The sequence below is a fragment of the Zea mays genome, chromosome 3, assembly GCF_902167145.1.
Source record: "Zea mays cultivar B73 chromosome 3, Zm-B73-REFERENCE-NAM-5.0, whole genome shotgun sequence".
Lineage (NCBI taxonomy): Eukaryota > Viridiplantae > Streptophyta > Magnoliopsida > Poales > Poaceae > Zea > Zea mays.
This window is the reverse complement of record NC_050098.1, coordinates 188,490,103-188,518,101: the sequence shown is the minus strand read 5'-3', so window position 1 is coordinate 188,518,101 and position 27,999 is coordinate 188,490,103. Positions and strand designations below refer to the sequence as shown.

The window sequence follows — 27,999 nt, the reverse complement described above, 5'->3', positions numbered from 1 at the left end:
GCAAATAGTATGAGCATTAGTTTTCTTACCATGAATTTTGCTCATGCCCTTCTTGGAAAGCTTGGTATTCTTTTGAAGGGATTTCGTGCATGCTACTATTGTCCCCTTCTCAACCGTTTTCACTATATTATCACAGTTATCTTGAGAAAGTTGAGCATGACACTTTCCCTTCAATTGAGTCAAGCTCCTTTTTAGCATCTCATTTTCTTCCTTGAGCTCATTGTTTTCTTTTGCATAGGAAACATTACTTGTTCCTGAAAATTCTAACTCAATGGAAGATTGGCTTTCTTGAGAGCAACATTTGTTAACACATGATAATATAGTTTCTATTTGAGTACATGTGCATATGTGAGGTTGGTATGATTTCAAATTAATTAACACAACCTCATGAGCGATTTCTAACATGATATGTGAATCCATAAATTTATTATGAGAGCACACAAGCATATCATGTTTTTCTTGCAAAGCTAGATTTTCAATGTTTAGCTTTTCTATCGTGTTCTTGAGCATAGTATTTTCTTTTTCTAATTGAGCAACACAAGATAAAGCATTTGAAGTACTAGTTTGCTCAATTGAAATCTTTTCATACCTATGGACCAAATCATCATGAGAGCACTTTAGCTTCTCATGCTCTTTGGTCAACTTCTCTAAGTCTTCAATTTTTCTGATGAAGAAATCTTCTTGCTTATGAAGCATTTATTTTTGTTCTTTCGCTCTTTTCATGAGTTTGAGCAAGCTCATCCGATTTTTCTTGCTTAGTTGAGCGAAGAATTGTTGAAGATCATCCTCGTCTTCACTATCACTTTCATGCTCCTCCTCATCCTCACTTTCGCTTTCACTGTCACTCCCATTAGCGACAAAGCACATATGAGAAGTGGATTTGAAAGACAAACCTTGTGAAGAGGTGGATTCATCGTTTGGTCTCCATCGATCATTTTCTTCTTCTTCAACCTTGTTCTTCGCCTCATCTTCCTTCATTTTGAGGAACATCCTTTACGCGATTCTCATGGCAAGTTCTATTGCCCTAGGATCAACATCTGCACCAAAAGATGAAGTCGAGGCAACCTCAACTTTTTCAAGCTTAGAAGCACTTTCGTTTCTTAGTCCCCCCGACATGATCTTTTCCTCACACGGTTAAGCGTTAGAACGAGGATTAGGCTCTGATACCAATTGAAAGTTGCCTAGAAGGGGGGTGAATAGGCAAGTTAAAACTTTTTCAACAAAACTAGAAACGAACTGGGTAAAACCGGTTCAACTGGTTTCACGAGCTCAACTAAAGAATAAGATATAAACTGAATTGATCTCGAAATTCACCCAGTTAACTTTGTAAATGAGATGTTCTAGTTGATCCACAGGGTTCAAAGTAGTAGGTCTGAGAAGGGCACTTCTCAAAATCCACACACCAAAAAGATATAAACAAATCTTCCACACAATGGTGAGAGAACGAAGAACACAAACAAACACAATGAGCAAGAACACGAGAGACACAAGATTTATCCCGAGGTTCGGTCACACCACCAATGTGCCCTACTTCCTCGTTGAGGCACCCACAAAGAGTCGGGTCTCTTTCAACCCTAATCCTCCCTTTGCCGACCACAAAGGTCAAGCCCACACAATAATCTTTGCTCAAACGAGCGGGTAATACAAACTTTCTTGTGTTCTTCCATAAGATTTGGAGACTCACAAGAGACACCTAGTCGTCTAGGAGCTAGAAGCTCCAAGAGTAATGAATCCACAAAGAACTCGATGTAGTACTAAAGCTCGAATGAAGAAGAGCAAGAGAGATTTGGAGATGAAGCACAAAAAACCGCAGCTCTCAAACTCACTCAAAGATTTCTCTCCAAAGATTTGAAATGGGAGAGGCAAGAGATGTGTGAGAGGGAGTGGGAGGTGTTTCTCAGGTTAGAAATGGAGTTTTGTGCGTGCTCTTCTGTGGGGAAGAGTGTGGGAGGTGTATATAAAGGTGCCCCCAAAAGCTGGTGGCTGTTGGGGAAATCTGACTGAAAAACGGTTGAACCGGTTCTAAAACCGGTTGAACCGGATTCCACCAGTGGGTTTTCGGTTTACTGGCGGACTCAGCCGGAGACTGGACCGGACTCAAATTCGGTTGAGCTGGACCAAAATTCGGTTGAACCGGTTGCAAATCCGGTTGAGCCGGGCCAAAATTCGGTTGAACCGGTTGCAAATCCAGTTGAGCCGGGCCAAAATTCGGTTGAACCGGTTTTCCAAAAATCTGCACACGACTTTTTCTGACAGGACTGACTGGCAGGCTGGCAGGTCAGACAGTGACAAAGGGGAACAGTGCAGAAACTGGTTGAACCGGTTTTAATTCCGGTTGAACCAATTTTTGAAACTGTTGCACAGATTTTGAGAAAACTGAAGTGAAACAAGGGTAAAATGGAAGTTTTAGATCAAGGATTTTGAGCTTTAGTACCAACACCAACCTTCTTTATAGATCCCCCTTGATAGTACGATGATTCCTATACTCAAGTTAAATAAAATATAATTAAGTAAACTCTTTGAGTCATTGGTGTCTCAAGTGTGATTTATCCATGGAGTTGCTTCATAAGGATCACAAACATCTTTGTCTCACATTTTGAAGCAAACACAAATCGAGCCTGTGACTTGTGCCATTTCACCATATATGAGTTCAAATCATGGCTTCAAGTCACCTTACTGATGCATCAACATGTTGTAACTCTTTATAGCTGATTAGTTCATCGACTTAGTGCAAGTACTGAAAGTCGCATAGAGGGGGGGATGAATAGGCAAATCTGAAATTTATAAAGTTTAAGCACAACTACAAGCCGGGGTTAGTGTTAGAATTAAAGTCGAGTCTGGAAGAGGGGCGAAAACAAATCACAAACAAATAAAGCGGATGACACGGTGATTTGTTTTACCGAGGTTCGGTTCTTGCAAACCTACTCCCCGTTGAGGTGGTCACAAAGACCGGGTCTCTTTCAACCCTTTCCCTCTCTCAAACGGTCACTTAGACCGAGTGCGCCTTTCTTCTCAATCAATTGGGACACTAAGTCCCCACAAGGACCACCACACAATTGGTGTCTCTTGCTTTGATTACAAAGAACTTGAGAACAAGAAATGAGGAAGAAGAAAAGCGATCCAAGCGCAAGAGCTCAAAAGAACACGGCAAAACTCTCTCTTCTAGTCACTATTGCTTTGAGTGGAATTGGGACTTGGAGAGATTTTGATTCACTCTATTTGTGTCTTGTATTGAATGCACTAGCTCTTGTATTGAATGTGTTGGCTGAAAACTTGGATGCCTTGAAGTGTGGTGGTTGGGGGGTATTTATAGCCCCAACCACCAAAGTGGTCGTTGGGGAACTCTACTGTCGACGGGCGTACCGAACAGTCCGGTGCGCCACCCGACACTGTCCGATGCGCCAGCCACGTCACCCAACCGTTGGGGTTCGACCGTTAGAGCTCTGACAAGTGGGGCCACCGGACAGTCCGGTGGTGCACCGAACAGTCACTGTTCACTGTCCGGTGCGCCATCTGGCGCCTGCTCTGACTCTGTGCGCGCAGTCGACACTGTTCACTGTTCACTGTTGCTTTTGCAGACGACCATTGGCGCTGTAGCCGTTACTCCGCTTGGCACACCGGACAGTCCGATGCTACACCGGACAGTCCGGTGAATTATAGCGGAGAGCCATTTTCAGGAACCCGAAGCTTAGCAGTTGGAGGGGATTCACCCTGGTGCACCTGACAGTCCGGTGCGCCAGACCAGGGCAGCCTTCGGTTTTCTTTGCTCCTTTGATTTGAATCCTTTCTTTTATTTTTGTATTGGTTTGTTGTGAACCTTTGGCACCTGTGGAACATATATTCTAGAACAAACTAGTTAGTCCAATAATTTGTGTTGGACAATTCAACCACCAAAATCATTTAGGAAAAGGTTTGACGCTATTTCCCTTTCAATCTCCCCCTTTTTGGTGATTGATGCCAATACAAACCAAAGAAAATATATAAGTGCAGAATTGAACTAGTTTGCATAATGTAAGTGCAAAGGTTACTTGGAATTAAACCAATTTATACATTCATAGGATATGCATGGATTGCTTTATTTATTTTAACATTTTGGACCACGCTTGCACCACTTGTTTTGTTTTTTCAAATTCTTTTGGAAATTCTTTTCAAAGTATTTTTGCAATTAGTCAAAGATAAATGAATAAGATTTCGAGAAGCATTTTCAAGATTTGAAATTTTCTCCCCCTGTTTCAAATGTTTTTCCTTTGACTAAACAAAACTCCCCCTCAATGAAATTCTCCTCTTATTGTTCAAGAGGGTTGTAGATAGTAATTTTGAAAGGGGTCATATCAATTTGAAATTATATCAAAAATAAGTACTAATTGAAAAACTTCTTTAATACAAATTTAAAGACTACATTTTTGGAATTGGTGGTGATGCGGTCCTTTTGCTTTGGGCTAATATTTTCTCCCCCTTTGGCATGAATCGCCAAAAACGGATACTTGTGAGTGAAATATAAGCCCCTTTTTACGTTCTCTCCCCCTTTGGCAAACAATATATGAGTGAAGATTATACCAAATTGGAGAGTGGTGCGGAGTGACGGCGAAGGATGAATAATTTGATGGAGTGGAGTGGAAGCCTTGTCTTCGCCGAAGGACTCCATTTCCCTTTCAATCTATGACTTAGCATGAAATACACTTGAAAACCACATTAGTCATAGCAAAGAAAGAGAGATGATCAAAGGTATATAAATGAGCCATGTGTGCAAAATATCAATGAAAATTCCTAGAATCAAGAATGTTTAGTTCATGCCTAAATTTGGTAAAAGTTTTCTCATCTAATGGCTTGGTAAAGATATCAGCTAATTGTTCTTTGGTGCTAACATAAGCAATCTCGATATCCCCCTTTGTTGGTGATCCCTCGGAAAGTGATACCGAATGGCTATGTGCTTAGTGCGGCTGTGCTCAACGGGATTATCTGCTATACGGATTGCACTCTCATTATCACATAGGAGAGGAACTTTGGTTAACTTGTAACCATAGTCCCTAAGGGTTTGCCTCATCCAAAGCAATTGCGCGCAACAATGACCTGCGGCAATGTACTCGGCTTCGGCGGTAGAAAGAGCTACTGAGTTTTGTTTCTTTGAAGCCCAAGACACCAGGGATCTTCCCAAGAACTGACAAGTCCCTGATGTGCTCTTTCGATCAATTTTACACCCTGTCCAATCAGCATATGAATAACCTATTAAATCAAAAGTGGATCCCCTGGGGTATCAAAGACCAAACTTAGGAGTATAAACTAAATATCTCAAGATTCATTTTACGGCCCTAAGGTGAACTTCCTTAGGATCGGCTTGGAATCTTGTACACATGCATACGGAAAGCATAATATCCGGTCGAGATGCACATAAATAGAGTAAAGATCCTATCATCGACCGATATACCTTTTGATCTATGGATTTACCTCCCGTGTCGAGGTCGAAATGTCCATTGGTTCCCATGGGTGTCTTGATGGGCTTGGCATCCTTCATTCCAAACTTGGTGAGTATGTCTTGAGTGTACTTCGTTTGGCTAATGAAGGTGCCCTCTTGGAGTTGCTTCACTTGAAATCCTAAGAAATACTTCAACTCCCCCATCATAGACATCTCGAATTTTTGAATCATGATCCTACTGAACTCTTCACAAGTAGATTTGTTAGTAGACCCAAATATAATATCATCAACATAAATTTGGCATACAAACAAATCATTTGCAATTGTTTTAGTAAAGAGAGTAGGATCAGCTTTTCCGACTTTGAAGCCATTAGCGACAAGAAAATCTCTTAGGCATTCATACCATGCTCTTGGGGCTTGCTTGAGCCCATAAAGCGCCTTAGAGAGTTTATAGACATGGTTAGGGTACTCACTATCTTCAAAGCCGGGAGGTTGCTCAACATAGACCTCCTCCTTGATTGGTCCATTGAGAAAAGCACTTTCACGTCCATTTGGTAAAGCTTAAAGCCATGGTAAGTAGCATAGGCAAGTAATATACGAATTGACTCAAGCCTAGCTACGGGTGCATAGGTTTCACCGAAATCCAAACCTTCGACTTGTGAATATCCCTTGGCCACAAGTCGGGCTTTATTCCTTGTCACCACACCATGCTCATCTTGCTTGTTGCGGAAGACCCATTTGGTTCCTACAACATTTTGGTTAGGACGTGGAACAAGATGTCATACCTCATTCCTCATGAAGTTGTTGAGTTCCTCTTGCATTGCCAACACCCAATCTGAAACCCTTAATGCATCTTCCACCCTTTATGTCTCAATAGAAGACACAAAGGAGTAATGTTCACAAAAATGAGCGACACGAGATCGAGTGGTTACCCCCTTATGAATATCGCCGAGGATGGAGTTCATGGGGTGATCTCGTTGTATCGCTTGGTGGACTCTTGGGTGTGGTGGTCGTGGACCCTCATCATCTTCCTTGTCTTGATCATTAGCATCTCCCCCTTGATCATTGTCCTCCTCTTGATCTTCATTTTCATCATCTTGAGCTTGATCCTCATCTTGGGTTGGTGGAGATGCTTGCATGGAGGAAGATGGTTGATCGTGTGCATTTGGAGGCTCTTCGGATTCCTTAGGACACACATCCCCAATGGACATGTTCCTTAGTGTGACGTACGGAGCCTCTTCATCATCTAGCTCATCAAGATCAACTTGCTCTACTTGAGAGCCGTTAGTCTCATCAAACACAATGTCACAAGAAACTTCAACTAGTCTAGTGGACTTGTTAAAGACTCTATATGCCCTTGTGTTTGAATCATAACCAAGTAAAAAGCCTTCTACAGCCTTAGGAGCAAATTTAGATTTTCTACCTCTTTTAACAAGAATAAAGCATTTGCTACCAAAGACTCTAAAATATGAAACATTGGGCTTTTTGCCAGTGAGGAGTTCATATGATGTCTTCTTGAGGATTCGGTGAAGGTAGAGACGGTTGATGGCGTAGCAAGCGGTGTTGATTGCTTCCGTCCAAAACTGGTCTGAAGTCTTGTACTCATCAAGCATGGTCCTCACCATGTCAAGTAGAGTTCTATTCTTCCTCTCCACTACACCATTTTGTTGTGGTGTGTAGGGAGAAGAGAACTCACGCTTGATGCCCTCCTCCTCAAGGAAGCCTTCTATTTGTGAGTTCTTGAACTCTGTTCCATTATCGCTTCTAATCTTTTTGATCCTTAAGTCGAACTCATTTTGAGCCCGTCTCAAGAATCCCTTTAAGGTCTCTTAGGTTTGTGATTTTTCCTGTAAAAAGAACACCCAAGTGAAGCGAGAATAATCATCCACAATAACAAGACAATACTTACTCCAGCCGATGCTTATGTAAGCTATCGGGCCGAATAGATCCATGTGGAGTAACTCAAGAGGCTTGTCGGTCGTCATGATGTAATTGTGTGGATGGTGAACACCAACTTGCTTTCCTGCTTGGCATGCGCTACAAACCATGTCTTTCTCGAAATGAACATTTGTTAGTCCTAAAATGTGCTCTCCCTTTAGAAGCTTGTGAAGATTCTTCATCCCAACATGGGCTAGTCGGCGATGCCAGAGCCAACCCATATTAATATTAGCAATTAAGCAAGTGTCGAGTTCAGCTCTATTGAAATCAACTAAGTATAGCTAACCCTCTAACACTCCCTTAAATGCTACTGAATCATCACTTCTTCTAAAGACAGTGACACCTATATCCGTAAAAAGACAATTGTAGCCCATTTTGCATAATTGAGAAACTGAAAGCAAGTTGTAATCTAAAGAATCTACAAGAAAAATATTGGAAATAGAACGGTCAGGAGATATAGCAATTTTACCAAGTCCTTTGACCAAACCTTGATTTCCATCCTCGAATGTGATAGCTCTTTGGGGATCATGGTTTTTCTCATAGGAGGAGAACATCCTTTTCTCCCCAGTCATGTGGTTTGTGCATCTGCTGTCGATGATCCAACTTGAGCCCCCGGATGCATAAACCTGCAAAACAATTTTAGGCCTTGTTCTTAGGTACCCAAACGGTCTTGGGTCCTTTCACATTAGAAACAAGCACCTTGGGTACCCAAACACAAGTCTTTGAGCCCTTGTGTTTGGCCCCAACATATTTGGCAACTACTTTGCCTGATTTGTTAGTTAAAACATAAGAAGCACCAAAAGTTTTAAATGAAATAATAGGCTCATTTGATGCAATAGGAGTTTTCTTTTTAGGCAATTTAACATGAGTTGATTGCCTAGAGCTAGATGCCTCACTCTTATACATAAAAGCATGATGAGAGCCAGAGTGAGACTTCCTATAATGAATTCTCATAATCTTGTGCTCGGGATAACCAGCAGGATATAAAATATAACCCTCGTTATCCTGAGCCATGGGAGCTTTGCCCTTAACAAAGTTAGACAATTTCTTAGGGGCATTAAGCTTGACATTGCCTCACTGTTGGAAGCCAATGCCATCCTTAATGCCAGGGTGTCTCCCACTATAGAGCATGCTTCTAGCAAATTTAAATTTTTTATTTTCTAAGTCATGCTCATTAATCTTAGCACTAAGTTGAGCTATATGATCATTTTGTTGTTTAATTAAAGCTAGGTGATCATGGATAACATCAACATTAATGTCTCTACATCTAGTACAAATAGTAACATGATCAACACTAGATGTAGAGGGTTTGCATGCATTTAATTCATCAATCTTAGCATGTAAAATAGCATTCTCATTCTTAAGATTGGAAATAGAAACATTGCAAACATTTAAGTCCTTAGCCTCAGCAATTAATTTTTCATTCTCAATTTTAAGGCTATAGAGTGATGCATTCAACTTGTCAATCTTAGTAATCAAGCTAGCATTATCATTTCTAAGACTAACAATTGAATCATCACAAACATCTAACTTCTCAACCTTAGCAATTAACTTATCATTCTCAAATCTAAGGTTGGAAATAGCGTCATGGCAAGTGCTTAGCTCACTAGTTAATTTTTCACATTTTTCTATCTCCTGAGCAGAAGCATTTTTAACTTAAACATGCTTCTTATTTTCTTTAATAAGGAAGTCCTCTTGGCTATCCAAGAGTTCATCCTTCTCATAAATAGAACTAATCAATTCATTCAATTTTTCCTTTTGTTGCATGTTTAAGTTGGCAAAAAGGGTGAGCAAATCATCCTCATCATCACTAGAGCTAGCCTCATCACTAGATGTTGCATATTTAGTGGAAGCTCTAGATTTTACCTTCTTCTTTTTGCCGTCCTTTTCCATGAGGCACTTGTGGCTGACGTTGGGGAAGAGAAGACCCTTGTTGACGGCGATGTTTGTGGCGTCCTCGTCGGAGGAGGAGTCGGTGGAGCTCTCATCGGAGTCCCACTCCAGGCAAACATGGGCATCGCCGCCCTTCTTCTTGTAGTACCTCTTCTTCTCCTTCTTCTTTCCTCTCTTGTCGTCGCCCCTGTCACTGTCACTAGAAATAGGACATTTTGCTATAAACTGACCAGGCTTACCACACTTGTAGCAAACCTTCTTGGAACGGGGCTTGTAGTCTTTCCCCTTCCTTTGCTTGAGGATTTGGCGAAAGCTTTTGATGATTAAAGTCATCTCCTCATTGTCGAGCTTGGAGGCGTCGATGGGGAGCCTACTTGACATAGACTCTTCTTTCTTCTCTTCCGTTGCTTTGAATGCGACGGGTTGCATCTCGGGTGTGGAGGTGGCGCCTCGCTCGATGATTTGTTTGGAGCCTTTGATCATTAGCTCAAAGCTCACAAACTTTCCTATCACTTCCTCGGGAGACATTAGTTTATATCTAGGATCACCACGAATTAATTGAACTTGAGTAGGGTTAAGAAAAACGAGTGATCTAAGAATAACCTTAACCATTTCATGGTCATCCCATTTGGTGCTCCCGAGGTTGCGCACTTGGTTCACCAAGGTCTTGAGCTGGTTGTACATGACTTGTGGCTCCTCCCCTTGATGAAGCATGAAGCGACCGAGCTCCCCCTCGATCGTTTCCCGCTTGGTGATCTTGGTCACCTCGTCTCCTTCGTGCGCGGTCTTTAGCACGTCCCAAATCTCTTTGGCACTCTTCAACCCTTGCACCTTATTATACTCCTCTTGACTTAGAGAGGCGAGGAGTATAGTAGTGGCTTGGGAGTTGAAGTGCCGGATTTGGGCTACCTCGTCCGAGTCATAGCCTTCATCCCCCACAGATGGTTCCTACGCACCAAACTCAACAATGTCCCAAATGCTAGCGTGGAGTGAGGTTAGATGGTGCCTCATTTTATCACTCCACATACAATAATCTTCACCGTAAAAAACCGGTGGTTTGCCTAGTGGGACGGAAAGTAAAGGAGTGCGTTTGAAAATGCATGGATAGCGTAAGGGGATCTTACTAAACTTCTTGCGCTCATGGCGCTTATAAGTAACGGACGACGTGTCGGATCCGGAGGTGGAAGGCGACGAAGAATCGGTCTCGTAGTAGACCACTTTCTTCATTTTCTTCTTCTTGTCGCCACTCCGGTGCGACTTGACGCGGGGAGGCGATTCCTCCCTCTTCTTGTTGCCGGACTCTCCCGATGAAGCTTTCCAGTGGCTTGTGGCGGGCTTCTCGCCGGTCACCATCTCCTTCTTAGCATGAGCTCCTGACATAACTTCGAGCGGTTAGGCTCTAATGAAGTACCGGGCTCTGATACCAATTGAAAGTCGCCTAGAGGGGGGTGAATAGGCAAATCTGAAATTTATAAAGTTTAAGGACAACTACAAGTCGAGGTTAGTGTTAGAATTAAAGTCGAGTCCGAAAGAGAGGGCGAAAACAAATCACAAGCAAATAAAGTGGATGACACGGTGATTTGTTTTACCGAGGTTCGGTTCTTGCAAACATACTCCCCGTTGAGGTGGTCACAAAGACCGGGTCTCTTTCAACCCTTTCCCTCTCTCAAACGGTCACTTAGACCGAGTGCGCCTTTCTTCTCAATCAATTGGGACACTAAGTCCCCACAAGGACCACCACACAATTGGTGTCTCTTGCTTTGATTACAAAGAACTTGAGAACAAGAAATGAGGAAGAAGAAAAGCGATCCAAGCGCAAGAGCTCAAAAGAACACGGCAAAACTCTCTCTTCTAATCACTATTGCTTTGAGTGGAATTGGGATTTGGAGAGATTTTGATTCACTCTATTTGTGTCTTATATTGAATGCACTAGCTCTTGTATTGAATGTGTTGGCTGAAAACTTGGATGCCTTGAAGTGTGGTGGTTGGGGGGTATTTATAGCCCCAACCACCAAAGTGGCCGTTGGGAAACTCTCCTATCGACGGGCGCACCGGACAGTCTGGTGCGCCACTAGACACTGTCCTGTGCGCCAGCCACATCACCCAACTGTTGGGGTTCAACCGTTGGAGCTCTGACAACTGGGGCCACCGGACAGTCTGGTGGTGCACCGGACAGTCACTGTTCACTATCCGGTGCGCCATCTAGCGCCTGCTCTGACTCTACGCGCGCAGTCGGCACTGTTCACTGTTGCTTTTGCAGACGACTGTTGGCGCTGTAGCCGTTACTCCGCTTGGCACACTGGACAGTCCGGTGCTACACCGGACAGTCCGGTGAATTATAGCGGAGAGCCATTTTCAGAAACCCAAAGCTTAGCAGATGGAGGGGATTCACCCTAGTGCACCGGACACAGTCCGGTGCGCCAGACCAGGGCAGCCTTCGGTTTTCTTTGCTCCTTTGATTTAAACCCTTTCTTTTATTTTTGTATTGGTTTGTTGTGAACCTTTGGCACCTGTGGAACATATATTCTAGAACAAACTAGTTAGTCCAATAATTTGTGTTGGGCAATTCAACCACCAAAATCATTTAGGAAAAGGTTTGACCCTATTTCCCTTTCAAGTACTCTCTTCTTCACCTTAGCCATGGTACCTCAGTCTACAAGCCGTCGCTTGGCCTTCACCTTCGCTTAGTTCCTCGAAGCCCTTTCCTTGCTATCTTCACCCTATCAAGCCATTCTTGAGTCACATCCTATTGAGCATCCATTGAGAGAATCATTTCTTCAATATTGTGAACCTTGCTTGAATGTCATCTAGATATAACTGCTAAGATCAATCAAGCTCTAGTTTGATTCTCATATATTCATATATGGACTAATAGTAATATGGTCAAGCCAATTCACGATTTCTCATATCTTATTCACTTTGGCTTGACCAATCCTCTTAATCACTTCAACCTCTATTATGATCACATTTATGCATAGTGATTTCTCAGGACTTGTCCATATATTCAAACCAATATAGAGACCATATTATATCCATTTGCATTGTCTCACTGGTTATTTGACCTTGTGTTGAACCTTGTTCACTGATCATTATACACTATTCAAGTATGGTCATCATACTAAATTTCCTGTTCAACACTTAGCAAACTTGTTAGACCTTTAAATGTGTTGTTATCCAAATCACCAAAACTCACAAAAGGGATGACTGCACTTTCAGTCACACTAGTCCAACGCCTTTAGATCTCACCGTAAGTACTAATCGTTTGAATATTACCATTATCGTCCCAACAACTATGGAGTTGTATGGTTTGATGCTTAGAGTACAATGATCATCTGACCATCGTCGGTCAGGGTTTGATGTCGTGTGGAAAGTCACCAGAGAGTATCTGGTAGAGCCGAACGGTCTAACGGTCCCCGTCAAGCCAACTCTCTAGGTCCGATGACCCTATACGGAGTTCCTTGTGTGCCTAATAGTGGGACTACTTTGGTAAATAGTGGACCCATCTTGTATAGTGTGGTCATGTTAGCAACCGTCAAACTAACGCATCAGAGTCTGTCACTCTCCCAAAAATGACTAGAGAGTTATATGAAACATTGGATTAGTCTGACACCTATTGTCGGACCAACGTTTAGGGTCCAACGACCACTGTGATCGTGAGGCTAGTGTCAACCGTCGGACTAGCACTATGTCGGTTTAACATCTGCCAATTGGAGGTGCCTGCTAGCCCTTTCTCTAATGCATCTCTCACACAACGCATATAAGTTCACATGTTTATTGTCATGCTTATGATTGAGTTTCAAGAATTCACTAGGTCTAGTGCATATGCATGGAATCAATCCACCTAGTGACATTTAAGTAACCATTTTAAATTTTGAGTTCCTCTCTTTATAGTATAATTGCTTATCCTAAATTCAATGACACATTCTATGGCACCTTGATCGGTATAAAATGTTGTAACTTATATATTTGTCTTAAGCCCTTGCATTTTTCTTTTCTTCTTCTTCTTTCTATATTAAACATTTGGTCATCATTTGTGGCTATCATTATCTTCTCATGGTTGTCAATCTTGTTCAATCTTGAATGTGAACTTTAATAAACTTGACAACCATGTGAAGACTTAATAAACTTCACAAAATACTCCCTCTATTCCAATTTGTAATTTGTTTGACTTTTTTACTGTAAGTTTGACCGACTCGTCTTATTCAAAAAAAATCATAACTATTGTTATTTTTTACTGTGATATCGTCTACTGTATAATATACTTTTATACTATAAGTATAGCTTTGAATTTTTCATTTTCTCGCAAAAAATGAATAAGATAAACCGGTCAAATTTGGCACAAAAATATCAAAAGAACTATAAATTAGGACAGATGGAGTATTTTATTATCTTATATTTTCAATGTTCAATGACCTAGAGCAGAACACGAACATGTTGGATTTCATCCGGCTGAAGCGAGGCATGTCGGGGTGGGTTCTTAATTTTTTTTGGTAGGGTTGGATTGGTACAACAAATTCAAGATCACTTTACTGATTTGATAAGTGCTAAGGTTTCAACCGAAGTTTAACTTTTAGAATTATGATCAGGTCTATAATAATAATAATAATATTATTATTATTATTATCAGGTTTCAACCGAAGTTAAACTTTTATTATTATTATTATTATTATTATTATTATTATTATTATTATTATTATTATTATTATTATTATTATTATAAAAATAGATAATGCGTTCTTCAAATTTCATGGTAGATTTTCTGTGAAGTTACATAATCATCCGTATTGAGAAAGAATTTGCAGCAAAGATTAGCTCTCATCATTTAATCGCCGGTCCTCGTAGAGGAAAATTCAAGCATAATTGTTTTAATCTCACGGATTTAATTAATATAAAAGTGTATGGTGCAAGTTTCTTTGGTTAGCATGTTGTCTATACAATATAGAAACCATCCTGTATTTTTTTTACCTGTATTATGGGTGAATTGTTCGTCCCTTCTGTAGGGTAATTCTGGCTCCACACCTGGCAAGAATTCCGTACCCTGAAGTCTGAAGGGGCATCTGTTGACAAGTCAGATAAATTCCTGTCTGTAGACTCCCTGAGTACGGAACTCTTTTGATCGGATGATCGGAGGCAGACAGGACAGGCACGCAGGTGTGGGCACACGGTGCATCAGAGTTTGACCCCGTGCCGGGCGAGGGCGACGCCAATCGAGCTGCCTACTACAGCGTACCCCTGTCTGAGATCGGAGTTCCTGTCGCTGTCGAGTATGACTATGACCTGATGGCGGCCTCGGCGAGCGCAAGTGCGTTGCTCTGACACGCTGCGCATGTTCATCTACATGGCCTTTGACGCCTGGAGCGAATGATGTGAGGTGTACCTGCACGAATCTTGAGTTCCTGACTCAGAACCACGTATTAAAATTTTCATATAGCCATTGTGTTGACAACAAAATAGGGACACCGAGACAAATTTAAAGCCACAAGTTTGAAATAAAGTTGGACTTAAACTTGGTAGATTTAGGCCAGGCCAATTTTGGAACCAGCCTCTGAGCTGGTTTTGAAACCGGTTCGAGCCTATAGACTGGACTGCTTTTTGCTTAACACCTCTTATATTTTAGTATTAGTAATTTACACATTTAGGGTCCGTTTGTTATCCAGGAATTAAAATAAAAGTAACTAAAGTTTAGTTTAGTTACTTAGGAGCTAAAGATTCAAACAGGAATATATTGACTACAATGGTAAATTATCAATTTAGTCACTACACTTTCTGTTTGAATCTTTGGCTCCCAAGCGACCAAACTTTAGCCCCGTTTGTTTTATCCTACTAAATTTTAATCTCTATCACTTAGTTTTGAGCTGTATAATTGGTTTTATACTTAGATTATATTTAATACTTGTAATAAATATTCAATATATAATGTATACTAAACGTTAGTCTCTGCAACCAAATATGTCATTAGTCACTTTTATTTAGCTTCTAGGATCCATAAAGGCCCTCCGCTGGCTCTGGTTGTTAACCAGTTCCACACTTCCACTAGTCCAATCAATTCTAGGGCCCTGTATCCAGCAATGCACTAGTTTTTTTGGCTTTGTCTTTGATGTTGTTGATTAGGGATGAAAATGGAAACGGTAATTTTCGGATACCGGAAATTATTTTCGAAATTTTACCGAAATTTAGGTCTAAACGGAAACGAAAACGGTTACCGAAAATACGGAAACGGAATCGGTAGAAAAACTCGGAATCAGAAACGGAAACAGTTTGGATCTCTTCCGACCGTTTCCGGAAATTACCGTTTTTATTCGGTATTTTACCGTCGGTAATAAATTCGGTATTTTTCAGAAAAAATATTAAATCTGAACTAATCTTTATAAATTTATAATAAATTCATCTTAGCTTAGAAAGATATAAAACTAATTTTATTATTTTTCTAAAATCAAGATCTATCTAATGATATATAGTTTAGAATCGTTTGAAACTTTTATAAATCTTATTTATGTTTTCTTACCTTTTATTACTCTTGATACATATATTCATAATTTGAATGAGAACTTAAGAAGTACTAAGAGGACACTAATTATATTGACTATACCAAGTAGTAGGTGTATAAATAGAATGTAAGTGCCATATCATTATACACATCTTGATTCTACTTTATTTAAATATATAATAATGATTTTATTGTTTTATGATTTCTTATTTTATATATTTATTGTGGCCTGCTACCTTATATATTATTATTAATTTTATATAAATGTATGACTTACGTGAATTTTTGAAGTCAATTGAGGGTACAAGTTACAATTTTTACCGATCGAATTTTTAGATTTCGATCGTAACCGGTGTAATTTTTGTACCGAACTTTCGTTTTCGATGTTTTCGAATTACCGATATCGTTTTCGGTTCCGGAGTTACCGTTTTCGATCTCGTTTCCGAGGAAAAATATGAAAACGAAAATGGTTTTTGTGTTTACCGATCGTTTCCGACCGTTTTCACCCTTATTGTCGATGATCTGTTTTCTTTTGTGTTTTTTTTTCAATTAAAACCTCTTATGTTTCTCTCTAGCCAAATTCTCATTCTCACCACTACCCGTGCTAGTGTTCCTTGCTTGGCTGATGTTGTTCCTTAGGGGCATTTACAGTGGTAGATTTCATAATTAAGAAAGAAATGAGATATTTATTGAAACAATCTCTCATAGTGAAGAGTTTCATTCAGCACGGTTTCATAGTTAACATGTAAAAGACAATATGTCTAGGTAATAATGTATACATGGTTTCATCTCCATGAAAATCATTTCATCTCTTTGTTTATTAATTGCTTGCCACATCATCTAAACTGCTGACATGGCACACCATTAATAAGAACGAAGCCCCTATGAAACTGACCATAGAAAATGGCATTAGCATCTAAGGTGCACAAAATAGTCTTTATGTCGTCTTAGGTAGCCCACAATGAGGGGTGCAACTTTCTTCTGTTAGACTGTATCTTTCCAAACTCATTTTGACAGTAAGTGTACATTCAGTGAATATGTGATACATTATTTCAAGGTTTCAGAAGCACAACTGATGGAAATAGTTATTTGGATAGCTCCATAGTTAATTGGTGTACTTTGTTGTTTATAAAACCAAAAATTACAATGTTCGAGAGGGTTAAGTTCCAATAGAATTTTTTGGGTTCCATCCTTATTAGAATAGGTAGGTTTGACGTCACGACTCTTCTCGTTTATTAGAGTTTGGGACGGTTGAGCAATATATGCGTAGTTCTTCACATTCGTCTAAATTTATAATGTTTTCTAGACTAAACTAACTATTGAAATATGACACATACACAATTATCATTTACTGATGTTATAGAGATAAGTTTCTCTCTTCTTTTGGTTTGAGAGATCCAAAGGGATTAAGATACTCCATTTGCTCTAATTTTGGCAGTTCCTCACACTCGTCATGCTTTCACGAATCATTCACGAGGCTGGAAGCGTCAGTGCCGTTGGATTTGAGAAGATCACGAGACCAACGGGCAACGGCGGACGAGAAACCGCCATTCGGATAGCACGGGCGCACCTGCCGACCGGCGAAACCCAGCCGCATACTCGCGCCCATTCTCGCCGCGCACGATGCTCCGTCTCCCCACCCTCACCGCCCTTAAACCCTCAACCCCCGCCATCAGCTTGAACCGTGTCGGCTGCAGCCATGGCCGCCGCCGCCGCAAGCTCATCTTTGTCTCATCCGCTCCTCCGCCGTCTTCTTCGTCTTCACGGCCTCCGAAGCCGACGTCGAACCCGGAACCACCAAAGCCCACACATGAGGCCCGCAACCGGAACCCGGATGGATCCACCGAGGCAGGGTTCCCCACAACCAAGCCCCGGAAGCCACGCCGTGGGCGCCGCAGCGAGTCGGCGGCCGTGGAGGACTTCGTCCGCAACCGCCTTGAGCAGGTCTTTGCCTCCATCCAGGAGCGCAACCCCGACGTCCTCGAGGGCAAAGGCGACATCCTGAAGCCGAAGGCCGATGTGGAGCGATTACCAGACGACGAGGGAGAGGGAGAAGGAGGAGAACAGAAGCCCGTGGTGGAAGAGGAGGACCCGAGCTGGCCGCTGGATGCCGATGTCGGATGGGGGATCCGGGCCTCAGAGTACTTCGACAAGCACTCGATCAGAAATGTCACAGTGGACGGGGTGGAGATCGATTGGGAAGGGGACGTCGACGAGGGGTGGGTCAAGGAAATCAATTGCTTGGAGTGGGAGAGCTTCGCATTCCACCCCAGCCCCTTAGTCGTCCTAGTCTTCGAGCGGTACAACAGGTAAGGACCATCCATTCCCTGTCTAGTTTTGATTTGTAAACTGTTGGCATTATGTTTGGAATGGGCTGTGTGTAACCCAATCACCATTTTAAGCTTTGCATTGTGTAATGCGGATGTCCGTAAAGTGTGAATCAAACGAAACTAGAAACTTCAGAACTGTCCTGGTACTGACAGATAAACGGCAAAACAGGCTTCAGTTTCTGGAATTGCTTTGTTTAGGGTGAAGTTTATTAGTTTATTTACAGGAGGCTTTGATTGTGTAGTATTGAACCCTGCATGATGTTGTGATTTGCAGGGCTGCTGACAATTGGAAGTTTCTTCAAGAATTGGAAAAGGCTGCTAAGGTGTACTGGAATGCTAAAGATCGCTTACCTCCTCGGGTAAGTTTGAATAGCATCTTTTGATTATTTGGCTGGGTTACTGGTCTTTGTGCAGGTCCTAAGTTTTGTTTTGTTTTGTTTAATAGACAGTCAAAGTTGATATAAATATTGAGAGGGATTTGGCATATGCACTTCAAGCAAGAGAATGTCCACAATTATTGTTCCTTAGGGGAAACAAGATCTTATATAGAGAAAAAGGTATGTCAAACTAACACCCCAACCTAGCCACCCCTATATGGTTCAAATTGTCCTTGTGAGAATTCTATAAAAAAAATAGTGAGGGTTACCTTTTTTCTTGCGGGAAATTAATTGAGAAACAAAATAGGTAAGTAGAGGTGAGACCTACTTATCATTGTGACATTTGAGAGGAAGAGGAAACTCCCATTAGAAGATTGGAGAGAAAAGGGGATCTATTAGTTGAGCCTCTCCACAATAGAGCAAAGGACGTATTTCCAGCTCAATTTATACGCCCATGCGGCCCATAAGATGAGCTCCTGACAGGATTCCCGTTGGAGTTCATCCTCCATTTTTCTCAATCTGAAGGTTTTGTTTCCATGCTAAAACGTCCATACAGTCAGTGGCGGACCCAGGGTCCAGCGACCCTAGGCGCCTGGCCAGACTTTGGTGCCAGCGCACAATTAGCTATTCATCGCAGCACCTTAATCGGAAGCTTTGAATCATTTGATCTGAGTGATGTCTTAAGTCTCGTCCGGGCTCTATTTCAGTTCTGGGTCCGCTACTGCATCCAATTCTGTTCCAGCCCCAGCTCAATGCACCAGCGACAGCACCCTGCAGTTCTGATCACGGGAAATTCCATTTTACTAAGGGCTAGTTTGGAAACCCTATTTTCCCATGGTATTTTCATTTTCCCAAGGGAAATTAGTTCATTTTCCTTTGGGAAAATAGAAATCCCTTGGGAAAATGGTGTTTCCAAACTAGCCCTAAAGGATTCCTATTTTCCCAAGGGAAAATGAACTAATTTCTCTTGGAAAAATAGAAATCCCTTAGGAAAATGTGGTTCCCAAACTAGCCCTTAAACGGAAAAACAGTAGAGGAAATTCCTACTGCTGTAAGCACACACAAGCACACATTGTTATGTATACACTCAATAGTCGTGTGTCAGTAGTATTCAGTATTTCGTGGTACTGACGCGTACTACTGGTTGGTACTGGATGTGGTTCATTCGTATTCAGTATTTCATGGTCAGTTTTAGCTACTAGGTGTAGAATAGCATTGCCAGTTTTATCTGAGAGAGGGAGGGAGGCTGTTACACAATTGAAGAAAAGAAAAGCACAATTACAGGAATCATAGGGCTGAAGCAACTACAGCCTACAAAAAGAGAGGAAATTCAAGGACAAAAGGACAATTCTGAAGGCCCTTCAATCCTGTGTAACTGCAGTGAAACTTTGGGCGTGTTTGGTTCTGGCTTCTAGGCCCAGGCAGGTTAAAAAAACTCAGCCGGCAAGGAAAGACCACCTCACGGTATTATATTAAGAAGCTTAATCGAAGCACGATCGAGGAAAGTCACGAAAGCTAGCTCCCCATGCAGCATGAGGGTCCGCCCCCTATAGGCCAGATCTTTACTCGTGCTTTGAGCTCTCCCAACCCCTACATAAGGATCCCTCTATAGGCCAGTCCATCTTGTGTGCACACAACTAGGGGAACCAGCGAGTGACTTTTTTTAACCTCAATCTAAAATTCACTCCCACTAATATTCGAACTCAGGATCTGAGGAGTGCTATTTAGACCACCTAACCAACTTACTCAACTAGAGGCCCTTTTGCGCTCAGACAGGTTTGCCTGCAAGGCAACAAGCCAACAATCCCAGGCCATCCCCGGTAAAAAAATCCCAGGCCATCGGATTTGGTCGCCTGACAGGCAAGCTGCCTGCCAGGTCATAAACCAAACAGACCCGAAAATTCCTGTCTTGCAGCCCTGAAAGCAAGGAGTTCGCTGAAAAATGAGAGTACCTTTGCTTCCAATCCAAATGATCCATACTGCTATGCAAAAGACTTCTATGAAGAAAGTTGCTTGAACCCCATGCTTGGATATCTGCACCATGTTAGAGGAGCACCTCTCAACATATTCGCTCTCTAGTGGCACTACCTGTGTGTTCTGATGGGCTGGCTGCTCTACCAGTACAGTGTTGTGGACAAATGTTAGTCAATTTGATTTGGTTGGATTGGTTTGCATTGATTCCAAATGACTGCTTTCTTTGTTGGTGTGACCAGTTCTGATTGCTCTGAGATGTGTGGACTTGGCCCGTCCTATCTCCTGGTCCTCAACCTTGTCGGATGTCTTGTTACAGATTGTAGGAAAATGGTATCTATCTCTGGAACCAGATGTTGGGAACTTACTGCATCCATGGGGATGCATTTGTTGAGACAGCAAGTTATCTCACTTGACAACTTTTTGTGCCATTGCACTGTTAGGCTAATCACCATTCTGCCTTTTTAAATTACTGCTACTCTTCTGATTTACCAATAATATGCATTATGTACTAGTTGTTAAGCAACATTGTCAATAAGAAAAAAGGATGGAGTCTGGTCTCACAGTCAAAGTCAGCGAATGGTGAAGCACGATAATCGATAATCACTTTTCCGGAGAACAGCTGCACCCCCATTGTTGCTGCAGGATCCGGTATTTTATCTTGGAGATACAACACCACTCTTCCGTCCTGTGGCAGGCCGTCTGACAAAGTTGATACCTAGGAGATGTAGCGCAACAACACCATGGATACACAACGACCAGCCTAATGCATACACCTTAAGAGAAGCAGTGATAAAAAAATTGTTAGATTATATAATCTGGGTAGATTATAATCCTAAACAAACACCCCTTAATCAGGCAGAGGAGCTTTTTTCACATAGTGGGTGTGACATGCATGGATGTAGTCCTTGTCTCTCTAACTCCTTCCATGTCATCTCCAGAGCTATCCTCTGGGTCCGTTGATCCAGTTTCTTAAAAAAAACTTTTTTTTTCAAATTCTCCATGAAATGTTTCTTTGGTAAGGTTTTTTCCTTGGAAAATCTTTTGGCTAACTAGTTCTTGGAGCAATTTATCCTGTACTTGCAATGTAAAAAGGAGAAGCATTTCAGCCGGTTTCTGTTTTGAAACACCTAGATGTGAATCCTTTGGCAGGGTTTTTTGCGGTTTCTGTTGAGTGATTGTTCTATCGATCAACACAAGATTGAACACAATACACACAGAGATGGGAGGAATATGGGAGCTCGTTTATTTTTTTTCTTGTATGAGTACATAGTAATCCACAGAAACACTCTGGTGCTCTCCCGCGGGCTCCTTTTTATAACCGGGAGGCAGCAAGGTGAGAACTCTCCGAGCCTCATTTGTGGGCTTTCTCGGTTGCTCCCCATGTACACGCATGTAAATGCTTCTCCTTTTCCTAATCATGATTTTCCCATAATTAATTATTTCATAACAGTTTCTACCAGCTAAACAGGCCCTTCCTCTCCTATGTCAAGATGACAAGGAGTCCCATTTATTTATTTCTCTATTTTTCCCAATTTATTTTCCATGAGAAGTCCTCAAAAACAGGAAAATTTAATAAATTTTAACAAGGTCACTTTCAATAACTTTGGCATGTATAAAGTTCCAGTATGAAGTTTATTGTTTAAAGTAAGGTGGTGATCAGTAAATTGCCACCTTTTGCGATCCTTGAAGTTTCAGCTGCCAAGATTTCTAATAATAACGTGATTGTCTTTCGCATATTCAACAGAGATAAGGACTGCAGATGAGCTGGTTCAAATGATTGCCCATTTCTACTACAATGCAAAGAGGCCATCTTGCGTTAATCCTGAGGCCGTTGCTTCTTTCTAGTTCTTGTATAGAATTGTTGACATAGTGTTTTCATCCTCAACCGGTGTGTTGGTGCTAGTTTTTGACTGGTAAATATTTTATCCGAAAGTTTACTCTTTTGCCAATTGTAAACAGCAATAGTGCCGGTTATTCATCTATTTAGCATCTGGCTCTGTTTTTATCGGATGCAGGAAGAAGAAGCTCCCTTATTCAATCATTTTCCAGGACATGGTGCTCGGATAGTTTGGAATTGATATGACTAAACGAAAACCAAGAAAAACATCTCAATGCTGGTTGGGAAAGTGTGAACTAAATCATGTATCATTCTGATTAGTAGTGTAGTGTAACAAAATACAACTTTCAGGGGAGAGTGCTTAGATCATTTTTATCGGTTAGCTATATTAGATGATTTCAAAGTTGACTGCAAACTTTGTCATGGAGCAAAACTTAGGTGCTGTTTGGTTCACGAAATATAACGTAAAGGGTAATGGTAATGGTTTACACTTGATTACGGGCGGTAACAAGTTTGAATAGTCCGGTATCAAATTTTAGTACGGTATCTGATTACGGTTGGACTAAAACAAACATGATTTAACGTAATCATTTACCCATTACGTTACAAATATTTGAACCAAACGGTACCTTATTTCGGTTCCCTCTTATAGTGAGAGGAAAATATATTTTGGTGTAGGTTGAACGCGTACTCTTGTGGTGTTTTAACTCTTTTCCCGTGCTAGAAACTGGGACTACATTCGGATGAAGAACTGGTTAATTCGTGTCGGTCTGTTTTCTGTTTTTTTTTTGCTATTTTAGGGTGTTTATTTGGTTTGCTGTTCCAAGTTACGTCAAATGCTAATTTTGTTTATTTTCTAAGCTGAATAATATGATGAGTGAGGAACAGTAGATGTTTTCCTCAATAAAAATATTTATCTATATTTATATCTATCTTCATTTGAAGAGTTAAAATTTCTATCTATTTATTCGTCCAGCTCTCCACTAACTAATGCCCAACTACGTGTCTACGTCACAACAGCAGCAGGAAAATGATAAATCTACGTGGAAACAATTCCTTTCTCACGTCTACACCCCTCTTGTTTGATGTGAAATATACCTGGCTTTTTCAAGTGATGCTAATCTAAATAGAAAAATAATATATCATAGTTAGGGGAGATAATGGATCACGATTTAAATATTTTTTTAAAATAAGTTAGGATCCTTAATTAATTTTAGATAAAAAATGAATAGTAATAGAGTCCGATCATAATCTGATTTGATACCTAAATTTTATAGTGTAAAGTTTAGAGCCTATTATCACTCCTAATCATAGTACAATTTTAGACATGTGGTATATTTCATCGTCAGCAAACGAGCAGCTGTGGGTTGTGAATGGCCTCCGTGAAAAGATGGTTGCAAAGCTCTTTTTTAACTTTTTAAATTGCTCTGAAGGACTCGAATTCATCGTGTACTTGATTGAGTTGACCACTAAGTTTGAAGACCCCTTGAAGATTTGTATATCTATTATTCCAACCCAATATTATCACTATCGATGGGTCACGGTGATAGCACAATATATTTTTAATCGATCTTTGGTTTATAGAAGTATTTAAAAACCTATAGTAATGTATGGGTAACTAACTATTCTAATTTAAAGTACGTAGCAGTAGCACTTCATTATTTATGGTGTTTATATAAGCTAGACCTGTGTGGCTATGCAGTAAGCAAGATTCAATTCGTAGATGAATTGAAACACATGCATAATAATTGGATAGATTTTTAAGCTTCCCATGCCATACGAGTTTGAGTAGTGTGTGCACGGATAAAGATAAAGTGCAGAAATTGGTTCAAACACGAAACAAGATTGGTAAGTTACAAGTTGTTTAGTTAACCATATATAAATTTTACGTCCAGTGTCTTACTACAATGTATGGGCATATTTACTATTTTTGACTTTTAATAAAGAGAGAAAAATGCTAGACATATCATTGAAAAAAATCTAGCGTATAACATGGGACATGGTGGTGCTAGCAGTCCGTTGGGAACAAACTTGAGCGTAAGAGCAAAAGATAAACTTTCCTGGGGCTGCAGAGTGTAATTGTACAGAACAGAAAAACTGAAGGGCTAAAGGAAAAAAATGTTAGGGGCAAGCCTGCAAAAGAAAGCATAAAAGTAAGGGCCTAGCGGCGAACAAAAGTTTCTGGCACACACGGCTGCCAGAAATCCACGAGGGCTAAATCGTGAAGAAAAACTAGTGCGGGAGGACCTACTCGCGAACACCAGGGACCAGTGCGCAAATCCGCAAAAAAATTTGGACCATTTCTCGATTTGTGCGTGTCATCCTTGCGCAGGGGCCATGCTAATCTTCTCTGTATCGTTCCAATTTTATCGGATGTCTCCGAAGAGACGGTATGGTTCTTCCGCTCTGGCTTATAAGTCACGCTTTGCCTTTGTGACTGGACGAGGTGGGACAAACTGTTTGCCTGTTGCCTAGCGCGTTACTTGCTCCACCGACGAACTGGTATTTGGGCTTTGTGGCGGTGCTTTATATAATGGGCCATTGACCATGTTTCTTCGTGTCTTTCCTGTGAGGATGTTTTTGCACACACGCCACTACGCCTTTAAAAAAACAAATATATGTGCACCGTCAACGCTTGACATTATCTCCTATTGTGCGTAGAAGGGAAAATGTTAAAGAAATAAATAAGAAAATAGTTGTATAAATCCTGGCGAACTCTTGTGGACACCGTTAGGTCATAACTGAGAACCATATTCGGCGAGAACCTAATAAAGAACACCGAATCCAAATTCCCAAATTCTTATCGATTCCCGGTGAAGCAGGGCACACATACATTCCATTCAGATATTTTGGCATTAGCTCTCTATGACACAGTACAATACATATAATACACTGTCGCTTCACATCGGATGCCATTATTTGCTGTTTATACAAGTCTACAACACAGTTATAGTAGTAGCAGTGTGTCCTGTCCATGACATTCCATGGTTACATAAATATTCAGTTTTCAAACTTGGCTGGAAATTAAAAAAAAAACCTCCCGTGAACACCAAATAAAAACTCTGTAATCCAAGAGATAGATGCCGACGACATAAAAACATGAGCAGCAACCATTTGTAGAATGAAAGCTTGTACAACGCATGCAGCTGGTCCATAGTAGAAGATTTGAGCGACAAACGATGCGTCTCTTTCAGCTTAGGTTGTCTCCAGCAACATCCTCTAAATTTCATCCCCTAAAAGAATATTCTCTGTCTTTTACAGCACCCTCTAAAAGATTCTGTACTCTATATCTTCTCCATCTCCAGCAACGTCCCCTAAATTCTGTCCTTTAGGCTGTCTCCAGCAACGTCCTCTAAATTTGATCCCCTAAAGGAATATTCTTTGTCCTTTACAGCACTCTCTAAAAGATTCTGTACTCTATATCTTCTTCATCTCCAGCAATATCCCCTAAATTCCATCCTCTATATCAACAGTGTACTAGATTTGACATTCTATATTATTTTTTACTACTCGTCACCACGTGAGCGTACAGACACAAAAAAGTGTACAGTGTATAGAGCACCCTCTACAGGTAGGGGACGCATGCCATCCTCTAAATTTTAGAGGACGCTTTAGAGTTCCTTGCTGGAGGGATAAAGGACCTGACCGTCCTCTATATTTAGAGTACAGGACCCTTTACAGTCTCCTGCTGGAGACAGCCTTATATCTACAGTGTTAACAGAATCCATTAACTACAATATTTATTCTCTCTTTTTCATATAATTTAGTCCTCTAATTTTCATCTTGTACGGCTTGTCTACCAAATATTACACTAGAAACGTGTTTTATTTCTAACGAAAATATGCGCGAAGTCAAAATCCCCAATTCCCCGGTTCGTCTTCCTAGAGCACGTCGTCAAACGCACAAGAGGGGCTGCACGTGGGTGCCTCTGCTGGCTCCCTGTGCGCCGCCGGCGTTGGAGCTCGGCCCCAACGCGCTCTCGTGGTCCTCGCCAGCAACCACCCGTGTTGTCGCCCTCCTCCCCGGTGAGCTGCCACGCCCTGGTCCTTGGCGGGTGCGCGGTCGTCTTCCTTGCCGGTGGCCTCATGCGCTCTCCTCCTTCTCCCCAGCGAGCTGCTGCGCCCAGGTCCTCTGCGGGTGCGCGCTCATCCTCCTCGCCGGCGGCCACACGCGCTCTCCTCCTCCCCGGCGAGCTACCGCGCTCGCGTCTTCGACGGCTGCGCGTCGTCCTCGCCGGCGGCCGGGCAAGCTCGTCCTCCTCCCCGGCAATCCGCCGCGCGTGCTGCGCCTCGTCCCTGGCACGTGTGCGCTCCTCCTCGTCCCACCCCACCTCTTCTTCTACCTCCAGTTGTTTGCACGGACGGCTGCAATAGCTTCCAAGACAGTGCGGGAGGTAACGGAAGGAGGCTGCGTGCGAGAGCGAACAGTGCATAGGGAGCGATCGCTAGACCGCCACATTTGGCGGACGAGAAGCGCACGCTATGTTTTAGCGGAGGCTTTAGCGTTTCTTGCTAGAGTCGTAGCGAACGTTCAGATCTGGTATATTTAGCGTACAAGCTCTTTTATCGTCTCTTGCTGGAGGCACCCTTACAAGTTTCTGTTCTGTTGCTAGTGCTGCCTTGGCTGACAGAAGGCTGCTCTGCCCGTGCAGCTAGGCAGGGATCCCGCCAGCATCCTCTTTCATTTGCTTCAACCACATGCCGGTCCTTGCAACAAGTGTGAGTCAGAGCGGTGTCGCATCTGCAAGGATGAGAAACGTATTATTGAAAAAAAAAATGAAAGTCCAACGCAAATAAAAGGTGCAATTTTAGTAGAAAAAACTCGGTTTTATGCATCGTACGTCTTGTAGAAACGGTACGTTTGAGAACTCGCACTCCATGAAATGCTCGGCTAACTCAAATGTAGTCTTGGGCACAGACGACTATGACCCAAATTGTCATATTCCGCAGCATATATGTAACAGAGATTGGGATAGAAAAGAGCGTGTCATGACCTAATCTCTATTCTAGGAGTTTAGACAGTGTTAGTTTTCGTAAGTCCCATGCGAAACGCTTTGACAAGCAATTGGAGTCCACTAATACTATAATAACAAGTTGGTTTCATAAGTTATTGTACTGAAACATGTGATAAATACATAAACTGAATAAAATTACCACAGCAGCGTCTGTAGTCCAACGGTTAGGATAATTGCCTTCCAAGCAATAGACCCGGGTTCGACTCCCGGCAGACGCAATTTTGTTGTTTTTTTATTTTTTTTGCTTAGCTAACCTCTGTACGAATATGAAGGTGTGAGGAGCTATATATCCGCCAGTTTCCATTTTGATTTAGATGCATTTGGTGATGTGTAGATAAAGTAGTTAAATTTCAACCTGTTCAAAGATAAAAACCAAGCTTCACATGTTCTTTTTGTCTGTTCTGTCACATCGGCAAACGGTCGGTAGGTATCGATGCTGTGGGCCTGTGACGTATATGACTTTTAGGCCCAGTTTAAGGTTTGTTCCGTTAGAAGTGAATGTTACTAATCAAACAAACTCAAACTTCTGCAAAATGGTGGAGCTGTCTGCCACTTTGTCACAAGCTCTGTCATTCCCCTTCCAAAAACGATAACAGAAATGTTACTTTAATATAGAAATTGAAAGTCAAATTATATTGAATAAAAAATACACCTCCCATTCCAAATTGTAAACCACTTTAATTTATTTAAATCAGATTTGATATATCTAGCAAAGTTAATATAAAAAATAAAACGA

At 41.5% G+C, this 27,999-nt stretch overlaps 1 protein-coding gene and 2 non-coding genes across 4 annotated transcripts; 2 read left to right on the top strand and 1 right to left on the bottom strand.

Annotated features, from left to right (window-relative positions):
- The first annotated feature begins 17,310 nt into the window (after positions 1-17,310).
- On the top strand, positions 17,311-22,737 carry LOC100282874 (uncharacterized). 2 transcript variants are annotated; one of them, NR_158979.1, is made up of 5 exons: positions 17,322-18,040; positions 18,336-18,420; positions 18,507-18,618; positions 22,157-22,325; positions 22,428-22,737. NR_158979.1 is itself a non-coding variant. In NM_001366444.1 (4 exons), exons 1-4 carry the CDS (start codon positions 17,355-17,357, stop codon positions 22,255-22,257), a joined length of 984 nt encoding a protein of 327 aa, NP_001353373.1. In that variant the 5' UTR covers positions 17,311-17,354; the 3' UTR covers positions 22,258-22,401. The 2 variants fall into 2 exon arrangements, 1 of the variants encoding a protein (NP_001353373.1); NM_001366444.1 differs by lacking the exon at positions 22,428-22,737 and having other exon boundaries at positions 17,311-18,040; positions 22,157-22,401.
- Positions 22,738-24,535: 1,798 nt separating this feature from the next.
- Positions 24,536-24,638, bottom strand: LOC111591274 (U6 spliceosomal RNA). The gene has a single exon (XR_004857489.1). It is a non-coding gene; the product is annotated as a U6 spliceosomal RNA (small nuclear RNA).
- A 2,771-nt stretch (positions 24,639-27,409) lies between these two features.
- Positions 27,410-27,481, top strand: TRNAG-UCC (transfer RNA glycine (anticodon UCC)). Its single transcript has one exon. It is a non-coding gene; the product is annotated as a tRNA-Gly (tRNA).
- Positions 27,482-27,999: the final 518 nt, after the last annotated feature.